At 43.1% G+C, this 11,436-nt stretch overlaps 1 protein-coding gene across 1 annotated transcript; it reads left to right on the top strand.

The window, feature by feature from the left end:
* Positions 1-6,963: 6,963 nt before the first annotated feature.
* Positions 6,964-10,781, top strand: LOC121865520 (mucin-2-like). Its single transcript, XM_042365038.1, has 2 exons — positions 6,964-6,974; positions 9,197-10,781. Exons 1-2 carry the CDS (start codon positions 6,964-6,966, stop codon positions 10,779-10,781), a joined length of 1,596 nt encoding a protein of 531 aa, XP_042220972.1.
* Positions 10,782-11,436: the final 655 nt, after the last annotated feature.

The raw sequence follows: 11,436 nt of genomic DNA on the forward strand, positions 1-11,436 counted from the left end.
GTATTAAAATCCAAAACAGAATTAGACCGAATTATTTATAAAACAAACATTAGCTCGTGAACAATCGTATGTTAACACTTGATCAACAAAATATTGTACAATAAAGTATGTAAGTAAATATTTATATAAATATTTGAAAAGTTTGTTAACGACCACAGCATAACATTTAGTGAAACAGATTGTAGGCCACTACTAAAAATGTAGTTACTCTTATCTAACACCAGTAGTGATCACGAGAAATTGTTTTAAGTCAATGAATTTAATATAAATCAATCGTTTAACTAGAGTGAATGCCAACCAAGAGAACCGGACTCTCTTTACTTAGAGAATAAAGTACCAACCCCAATCCTGTGACCACTGTTTAAATGAATTTCAAATGGGTGGGGCAAAGATCACTCCACATGTTGGTCTTACACACCTAGACAATTTGTAACTACGCACAGTACTCCAGTAACTCTCTCAATAGCCATTTCACTCTTTACCCAACACCACATTAACCCTCTCACCGGGTGTTACACACACACCATTGTATTCTGGCTACCGCCAGACGATTTTATTCAGCTTAGGGTAACCTCCCTCTGTAAAAGGGTTAAATCTTAAAATTTCCAAAAATTATCATTCTGAACCTAGTGGTTCTGAACTACTATATAAAAAACAGAGAATATAACATCATCTCTATGGACAAGCCTCACAGTTTTACATTCTATATATTCCAATATTTATCACAGTTGCTGGTTCAATGTATGTACAGAATTTAAGTCTAGTCGTAGTTTTATACCCAAGAGAATATACACACTCTTTTGGACGGTAATGTACAGCCATCTATCATCGAACTTAATGGTGATAATTTTTATCCTCTTGATTCAGCTGCACAGATGCAAACTGAAAAGAGACATTAATTTAGACTAGCTGCTTAGTAGATTCAGGCTTCAGACTTCTCCAGCAGTCAAACATTAAGGAAGCCATTCTCAACATATTGTATCTTCACTATAATACAGAAACAGGTAAAAAGAGATAAATTACCTAAATCAACAAATAATAAAATGAGTGTAATGGATTTACTGACCTTTTTGTGCTCAGGGCACCACCAGTCTACCCAGCTGTGAATAGATACCTAACTATTGTTGAAGAAGTGAAGACAGTCGAGTGCAGTAATGGCCACACTGACTCCTTATGTACCAAAGGCTAAGGACTTAATTCAGAATGGTGGTTTGAACCGATGCAAATAAGCCCCCCCTTTTTTTTTTCTCAGAAAACATACCTAACTTAAAGTAGAGGGTATTTTTATATCTGGTACCAATGAAAGCAACATTCTTAAAGTGTCATAGTGTAATTTTACGTTTTTGATGGCGTGAGCGTCACATTTTATTAGCTAGAGAACATGCATAATTTATGTATATATGCCTTAATAATATCTAAAATAACTACTAAGTGGAGGTAGAATGTTAGCCTATTTATAATTACTAATTTTACACTTATCATCCTGTAACTATAACCCAAATTTTTCATAAATTCACGTGGATATGTGCTTTAAAATGACTGGTTAAAATGGAGTTGAGACTCGCTGAGTAACTCCCTCAAACCGCGCGTGTGTGTGTATGGGTCCAAGACCTTTGTTTGTATTGTCTGGGATAACTGCGGAAGTTCATTGATGCCATTCTCTGCAAATTAATTTTCTTTGGTCAGTACTCTTCGTCCGAGATACGTAATCATTAAATGAGTTAGAAATTTTAGTCTTACAGAGTCTTATGTAAAGATTAATACGATATATCAAAGCGGTTCATAGACAGGATCGATGTTCTGTACGGTATTTAGAAAAACTACCGAATTTTTCAAAGGATGATAACAGTTTTTTTACCTAGAAATAGATATAATGGGATAGAAACATCACTTGTGAAACAGGAGTGGAACCTCACACAGTCTTTACAAAATCTTAATGTATCATAACCTAACCTAACTTAACTTATCCATTGAAACAATCTACCAGAAAGTGTTGTGACGGCATTGCGTGTAATCTCTTCTTGACCAACACTGGAGCAGGTTCAGGTACATTCAGGAGCCGGTGCATGCCCAGTACTTGCCAACAGTGCATAACAGAGACGTGACCGATCACCCAAGCGGCTAACGAGCTGATCAGTGATGAAGAGGATAAAAGTAAGTAAAAGTAATATAACCGAAGCTAACCTAACCAAACCTAACTTATCATAATATAACTTAAGCTAACGTAACCAAACCTAATCTAATCTAACTTAGCCAAACCTAATCTAACCTAACCTTACCTATCTAACCTAACATATCCTAATATAACCTAACTAAACCAATATAGTACTAGGATTCCGAATAATCCTGAAATCCATTTTTTTGCTAATATCTGTTATGTAAAATTTATTTTTAAAAAATTTACTTAATTACATTATTTGAAGTTTTTATTCAAATTTCTATAGATACCGGTAAGGTTAATTTCTTTAATATAACTGACCTGAATTCAGTACATTATATTGCAGATAATTTTTCTATACGTGGTTAATAATAATAATAATAATAATATTATTACTATTATTATTATTATTATTATTATTGTTATTATTGCCACCAACCTAATTTCAAGAATTTTATCTCTGCAATCAATAGTTCACATATATCTAAGACACTTTTCTTCTATGACGTTTCCCTTGCATATGACCTATATTCTTCGTATTATTATTATTGTTGTTGTAATTGTTATTATTAGCTAACAAGCCGATCAGTGGCGAAGAGGATAAAAGTAATACTACGGTAAGACCTTTAAACTCATTCAAAGTTTAGGTTCGGCCTTTAAACTCGGTTATGAAACATTATTTATGTCCATTTTCTCTGTTGTTTTAAAAGAAAATGGAACTTTTAGTTGGGAGAACATTTATATTTTATTGTGGTTGTAAGCTGGAGCAATTATTTTACTTTAGTGTACTGTTCTTTATTTTATTTAGGCTGTTCCTCCTTGATTGGCCTGTTAGTAGCTTAAGAAGTCAGTCACGTCTCTGTTAGGCATTTTTGGCTCTGGGGGTGTACTGGATCTCTGTTACGCACTGTTGGCAAGCTTGGGCATCCAGAGGATTTTCTCCCATGTTTAAGGTAGGTAGTACTGTATACCAAACAGGGAGGTACTACCGCCCGGGAAGATATTGGAAGTATAATGTGTTGTCATGGTAGACCCTGTTGCTATATGGCATCACAGTCCCAGGTTGCTGGTCTGGCAGACTCTGCCTCATTTACACACAACTGCAGGGTCTTAATTGTTTCTCTTACTTTGACAACAACATGTATATCGTTTCTCACTCTTGTTTTATTTTTTTCTAAGATGCAATTTGTTTCCCCCTCCCCCCGATGTGGGTCACTGACTTCTTTGCCCGGGTGGGCTATTTCCCCATTAAAAAAAAGCAAGACAAAACCTGACATATCAGTTTAATCAAAGCAGGTATATAAACCTATATAAACATATGATCAAGTATAATCGAGTTACTTTAGAGGACTGTATGATCAGCAAACAGTTCACTTAAAAACTTTTAATATAATACACAGTGTGAAGAAGGAATGCGTCATGACCAGGGTGTGTGTATTTTTGTATCGTTTTATGATGTTTAATCTGTCAAGTTTTACGGGGGATTATGGCAGTAGCGTTGACGGATATACGGGTAATATCACACTAAATGAGGGGATTATAGTCAGATTAAGCCTTCAAATGTAAATGGAGTTTTTGCCTGGTAGGAATAACGTGCAGGTATTATTGCTGTAAAAACTTATTAGAGTATAAAGTAGTTCAGATATGGTCAAATTGATTGCTTCACCTAAGACATTATTTATTATTCATAACATAGCCAAAATATACCTAAATTAAGTTAGGTTAGGTTTTTTATGTTGGTAATTATGTTATTTACAGTTTATATTATAGTTATCTATATGATAATCTCCATACACAGACCAGTCAGAATTTTTTGCATCAATAAATATACTGGAATTATAGCTTTTTTGAAATTATATCAATGTTGTAATGTTATAGTATATTAGATGTTTCGGTGTGGTAGTGTCAGCGGTTAATACGCCCCACATCACAAGCATCGCTCACTGGCTCCTATGAACTCAGTAGCTTCTTGGTAATATTATTTTTATTTCAAAAGTTGTAATTTGTTGTTGTTGTTGTGTTGCCTGTTTCTTGTTTTGACTTAAACCTGAAACAGTTTCTTCTGCTCTTGTCGAATGTGGAGTAAGCTTCTTTTACTAAACGTGGGAAATTATTGTTATTTGGGTGTTAAGGGGTTTTCCTTGTGTTTCCAAAATCACAACACAATAACGCAACGAGTATTAGTGATGGTTGATGAGCCCGTGTTTGGTGTGTGGTGTCCGGTCCTCGTGCACCTGTGATTACCAGGTGTCATCACGCATTACTCTAATATTTCACCCTCATTATCCCGGTTGAGGGGCGCGGCTCTCCTTTGTGTTCATATCCACACATGCTGACACCTACACGCTCTCACGCACTCAATGTGTATGCGGCTTGGACTCCTGCATGCGTTCCTAAGTAATTTTGTAAGTATGCCTTTCTATCCCTGTTTACTTATACTCCTTAAATGCGTTCGTATGTACGCATTCCCACGAGCTTATATGTACACTTATTTGTTATACTGTACTATCAAGAACAATGGAGGGATCCTACATAGGCCATTGACATCCTTCCCTCGGTATGGCCACTTCTAGTTTGAGTGGTCATCGGGAAAATAAGGTAAATATGCACTCTCACACACACAGTTACCTCCACCCTAACGCTTTTCATCGTCGACTGCCTTTCTCACACCACTTCACTTACATGCTCACCCACATCCACATGCAGGTACTTCCCTGGGATATTCTCAAAGTTTATAATGACTTCTGGGAGACACGGCTGATAGGCTCCCAACCCCACATATGACTCCAATGGAAATAAAATTATACATATTTTCTTGGGTTGCGCTTAGTAACATAATCTTACTGTAATTTGTAAAGGAACGGGTCGAGTGGTGGTGTGTCGTGAGATGTGTACTGTAGAAAATGGGTTCTGGAGGGGCTGTGAGAATGAGCTTCCCCGGTGACTGCTGGGGTAAAGAGGTGAAATACAGGTATATTTATTCAGTAAAATCGTCATACAAGTTTACATTGATTCAGCATGTATATTGTCAATATAGGTATGCGTTTTACATGAACAGTGGAGGTATACAGTATCCATAGATTAAGTTGATAAGTTTTCACTTGTTAAAGTAAGAGAGTACATACAGTAAGCAAAAAGTTGCGAAAAACAATTCATATGTACTGGAGGAGCTACACACGTGTACCGTTTCAGAGTAACAGTAGGGTGCTTTCCTATCACAATGTATCCTGGGTTCAATCCTCGGCCTGGGTCACATGTGAGAAGTGTGTTTCCAGTGTGACCCTACCTAACAAGGCAGGTTTTCCCTGGGCGCTCAAGTTTCCTCCTGTTGTAACAAAGTAACAAAGAACAGACCAACCGTCGGAACGGTTAGTTTGCTGATAAATTGTAGAAATGGTGAATTAAAAAATGGTCAATGAATTTACCAGAGAATAATAATTTTGTTTATAACTAACCAATGAATGTTTTACAGTGATCCATCATCAGTCTTGGATAGTCTGAGTGTAATGTTGTACTTGTTTTATTCAATCACAAATTTACAAGTCTGTTTTCTTAGATTTACTGTTACTGATAAGTCCTTCAACCTAAGCTAAGGCTAACTTTGTTGGGTTATTTTTTGGTCGAATCGACTTACTGTTTCCAATTGTTTGCATCCAGTACTTGCACTGTTGGGTACATTGTACCTATATTGTCTATATACAGACTGATTCAGTGTAAACTTTCTAACTATTTTGCTGATTCTCTCTCTCTATCGTTATCACTTTGTGGTCATCAGGCACATTTCATCAACTGCTACTGCTGCTCCATTTTGTATACTTTTACAATCGTCTTCTCACAAGTACAGTTAATATCAATATTTTACATCTTTCTCATGAGTTCCACAGATCATTTTGTGCTTTTCTTAAATATATCAGTAGCCTACCGGGAATTAAGAATATGTACAAATAGCTGGAGGCAAGGGAGCATAACACTGTAAGCTTGTGGTACTATCTTCACTTATCTCAGTATCAGTGATAGTTAATTAGCTGACGATGGCTGAGTGGTGAGATGAGGTCAGGTTAATTAGATAATTGTTAATGCCTTTTACTTACAGATATTTATGGCAGGTGTTTAGTTTTATACATATGCACAGATTTCCTTGGAGTGATAAAATCAACAACAACAATTAATCCTGTTTTTTTCAAGAAAGTTCGTTGTGTTTGGCGGCTGAGGGAGGCATCGGAGGGATACCCAAGACAGGTCACATGGCGTAGCGTTAAGAAATAGGCAGAACATATACCGTTGAGAGGACGTGTTCAATGGTGGCAGTTGCAGCCAGGGCGGGAGGGAGGGCTCGGTCGCCATTATCTTCTGGAAACCATTCTCTTACCTACTCGCTAACCCCTCCTCCAACCCCCTACCCCACCCTTGTGTTGCAGAGCCGCGGTCATTTTGCATTTCTTTATTTCCCTCAGCCCCCTCCTCCTGCCCCCGGCCTTTTCACCCCTTTATTGCTCCCCCTCCCCCGTACCCCCTCACCCTTTCGTTGCAGATCGCCCGCTCATTTTGCATGGCCGGGATGATCATTTTTTAGCGCGTGTTGCTCAACGGTCGACGGGATTGTTGGTTTGTTGCAGCGGTGGGTTGGGCAGCTATTGTGAGGGGCGCGCCGCCTCAGCCTCCCACCACCACCACCGACACCATATACCTGTTACCGCCACCATCACCACTTGGTCATCTATCTCTACTTCAGAATTTTTAAATTTGGTAATATATCGATCCTAAGATTTAATGAGAAACCAAATTGAAGAGCACGGTAGATTAAGATGAGTGAGCCGTAAGAGGCGGGTGTGGGCAGGGTGGTCCCCGAGCCCAGGATTGAGGCAACAGTGGCCGCCAGTAATTTATCCTGTAGTTGATGGACAGCCGTCGGGTTTTCGCCCCCCTCACCCTGGAACATCTTGCAACAATAGTGTTTTTTGCAACACTTGGTTTGGTTAACCACCGTGACGACGGCTGTTGACAGAGGGCCTGATGGAAGTCGTTACTGTGAAAAGGTGGGTGAAGAGGAGGGCGAGGAGAGAGAGAGAGACATACTGAGGGAGGAGACAGCTCAACAAGAGAAACTTTTGTTCTAGCAACAAACCATCAGTTACACCAGCTGATCACTACCGGCATTCCGTTAATAAGATTGGTATGTAAGGGGGAGACACTCAAAGGGCCATTATTGTGTCTGTGTATGTGTTGGGTCGTGGAGCCACAGGCGCCCTTCATCTCTCACGCCCTGTGAAGTGTCCAGTGAGTTGGCGCTGGCTATGATAACATCATATCTTTATAACATTTTGTTACATTACATTCTGGAATTTTGTGGACAAAGATGTACCTTCATTGCCTGGAAACTGACACTCTGTTTCTCCTTAAATGTTTGCACAGTACAGGTGTTCCTGCGGCAATGTTCAGTTACGTGGTACTTAATAGTCTATACGCCTTACTCCAAGCCTCATGGATTAGTATTGTGCATCTAACCATTATCTGGGCTACAGTGCAAAATACATAAAAATCTTCCATTGACTGTGTTTTACTGTTGGAAATATTTACTGGAGTAAAACACACTGCAGGTAGACACAGTACAACAACACACCTGTAGAGAGCTTTACTAATGTTAATGATGTTCTCACCTGATCAGTGATCATTCATTACAGGACATTAACAGGTCGGTATTAATGTTTTATGAATACAGTATATGAGTTTTATTAGATAATTAGTGTGCGTGACTCACCTGAATTTATTAAGAACTATAAAGTGGGTGTTTGAGTTATATGTTCGTTAGTGATTATCATTAAAACACAAACAACGTAGATACTGTTCCTAATATCTGTCTGGTCATGGTAGTCATAGGTTATTTTGGTCAAGATAAACGAAATGTTGAAAACCCAAATTTATTAACTTTCTCCAAATCTGACGTTTGGAACAGCTGTAAATCCTCTGAGATCCGTGTGATAGTAAACTGTTTGTAGATGTTACTACAATAACAACTGTTTGGGCAGGCGTTGAGTGCCACCTGCGTCATTAGTGTCACAGCAGGTGTTAAAGTCGTCAGTGTCACAGCAGGTGTTGGGTGCCACCTGTGTCGTCAGTGTCCAGCAGGTGTTGAGTGCCACCTGTGTCGTCAGTGTCCAGCAGGTGTTGAGTGCCACCTGTGTCGTCAGTGTCCAGCAGGTGTTGAGTGCCACCTGTGTCGTCAGTGTCCAGCAGGTGTTGAGTGCCACCTGAGTCGTTAGTGTCACAGCAGGTGTTGGAGTGCCACCTGTGTCATCAGTGTCCAGCAGGTGTTGAGTGCCACCTGTGTCGTCAGTGTCAGCAGGTGTTGAGTGCCACCTGTGTCGTTAGTGTCACAGCAGGTGTTGAGTGCCACCTGTGTCGTCAGTGTCAGCAGGTGTTGGGTGCCTGTGTCGTCAGTGTCCAGCAGGTGTTGAGTGCCACCTGTGTGTCGTCAGTGTCACAGCAGGTGTTGAGTGCCACCTGTGTGTCGTCAGTGTCCAGCAGGTGTTGATGCCACCTGTGTCGTTGATGTCACAGCAGGTGTTGGGGAGTGCCACCTGTGTCGTCAGTGTCAGCAGGTGTTGAGTGCCACACGTCTTGTCGCCAGTGTCACAACAGGTGTTGAGTGCCACCTGTGTCGTCAGTGTCACAGCAGGTGTTGAGTGCCACTTGTGTCGTCCAGTGTGTCACAGCAGGTGTTGAGTGCCACCTGTGTCGTTAGTGTCACAGCAGGTGTTGAGTGCCACCTGTGTCGTTAGTGTCACAGCAAGTGTTGAGTGCCACTTGTGTCGTCAGTGTCACAGCAGGTGTTGAGTGCCGCCTGTATCGTCAGTGTCACAGCAGGTGTTGAGTGCCACCTGTATCGCCAGTGTCACAGCAGGTGTTGAGTGCCACCTGTGTCGTTAGTGTCACAGCAGGTGTTGAGTGCCACCTGTGTCGTTAGTGTCACAGCAGGTGTTCAGTGTCATAAGCGGGACCCCTTAGTAAAGTTTATTTTCTTTAACCATTCAATGTCAGTTTAAACACAAATGATAAACAAAACAATAAAGTTAAACCTTCTAAACAACTACCCCGCCCACTCAACAACTACCGCCCACTCAACAACTACACCCACTCCTTAACTACCCCGCCCACTCCAACAACTACCCGCCCACTCAACAACTACCCCGCACACTCAACAACTACCCCACCCACTCAACCTTCACCCCACCCACTCAACAACTACCCACCCACTCAACAACTACCCCGCCCACTCAACAACTACCCCGCCCACTCAGCAACTACCCCACCCACTCAACAACTACCCCGCCCATTCAACTACCCCGCCCACTCAACAACTACCCCGCCCACCAGCAACTACCCCACCCACTCAACAACTACTCCACCCACTCAACAATTACCCCGCCCACTCAACAACTACCCCACCCACTCAACAACTACCCCGCCCACTCAACAACTACCCCGCCCACTCAACTACCCCACCCACTCAACAACTACCCCACCCACTCAACAACTACCCGCCCACTCAACAACTACCCCCCGCCCAACAACTCCCGCCCATTCAACAACTTCTCCACCCACTCCAGCAACTACCCCGCCCACTCAACAAATACCCGCCCACTCAACAACTACCCGCCCACTCAACAACTACCCCGCCCACTCAACAACTACCCGACCCACTCAACAACTACCCACCCACTCAACAACTACCCCGCCCACTCAACAACTACCCCGCCCACTCAACGCTACCCGCCCACTCAACATACTACGCCCACTCAGCAACTACCCCACCCACTCAACAACTACCCCCCCACTCAACAACTACCCGCCCACTCAACAACTACCCCGCCCACTCAACAACTACCCGCCCACTCAACAACTACCCGCCCACTCAACAACTACCCGCCCACTCAACAACTACCCGCCCACTCAACAACTACCCCGCCCACTCAACAACTCCACCCGACCCACTCAACAACTACCCACCCACTCAACAACTACCCCGCCCACTCAACATACCCCCACCACTCAACTTCACCCGCCCACTCAACAACTACCCGCCCACTCAACAACTACCCCACCCACTCAACAACTACCCCGCCCACTCAACAACTACCCCACCCACTCAACAACCTACCCCGCCACTCAACAACTACCCGCCCACTCAACAACTACCCGCCCACTCAACAACTACCCGCCCCACTCAACAACTACCCCGCCCACTCCAACAACTACCCCGCCCACTCAACAACTGCCGCCCACTCAACAACTACCCGCCCCTCAACAACTACCGCCGCTCAACAACTACCCGCCCACTCAACAACTACCCGCCCACTCCACAACTACCCCGCCCACTCAACAACTACCCGCCCACTCAACAACTACCCGCCCACTCAACAACTACCCCGCCCACTCAACAACTACCCACCCACTCAACAACTACCCGCCCACTCAACAAATACCCCCGCCCACTCAACAACTACCCACTCACTCAGCAACTACCCCGCTCACTCAACAACTACCTCACCCACTCCAACAACTACCCGCTCACTCAACAACTACCCCGCCCACCCAACAACTACCCACCCCGCCCATTCAATAACTACCACCACCAACCCTCTATGATCATCACCACCACCAACTCTCCAGCATCACCACCACCCCAACTCCATCATCACCACCACCACCAACTCTCCAGCATCACCACCACCCCAACTCTCCATCATCACCACCACCAACTCTCCAGCATCACCACCACCCCAACTCTCCATCATCACCACCACCAACTCACCAACAATACCGCGTCTCTGTGAGTATCAAATGCAACCACTAATTATTTCCCCCCACCACAAGTGATGTCCTGTAACTACCAAGCGAGGTGTTGTCTGGTGGTGTGGAGGCAGAAGTGTCTTGGCCGTCGCTACAAGACGAGGAGGGAGGGAGGGAGGTGGTGTGTGGCGTGTATCAGCGGAGGCCCCAAGTAGTTTCCGGTAACAAAAAAATCTTTGCATCTCGTCGTCATCAGCGACGCTGTAAAAAGCAAGAAGGAGACACAAAAAAACCTGAGCCAGGGGCCCTGCATCACAAAAACCGTGTAGTGGGGTGGGGTGCTGAATGGGTTGGACCGCTGCAACAGTTTTCCCCACACACCCCAGGTAACCGGGGTGGCCCGTCAGCTTTCTCTCCCAGATGTAAAAATGTTGCAGGGTGTTGCAAGCTCGTGTGCAATATTGTGACGGGCACGGGTTCTTTGATTC

This window comes from Homarus americanus, unplaced genomic scaffold (assembly GCF_018991925.1).
Source record: "Homarus americanus isolate GMGI-L3 unplaced genomic scaffold, GMGI_Hamer_2.0 scaffold25483, whole genome shotgun sequence".
NCBI lineage: Eukaryota > Metazoa > Arthropoda > Malacostraca > Decapoda > Nephropidae > Homarus > Homarus americanus.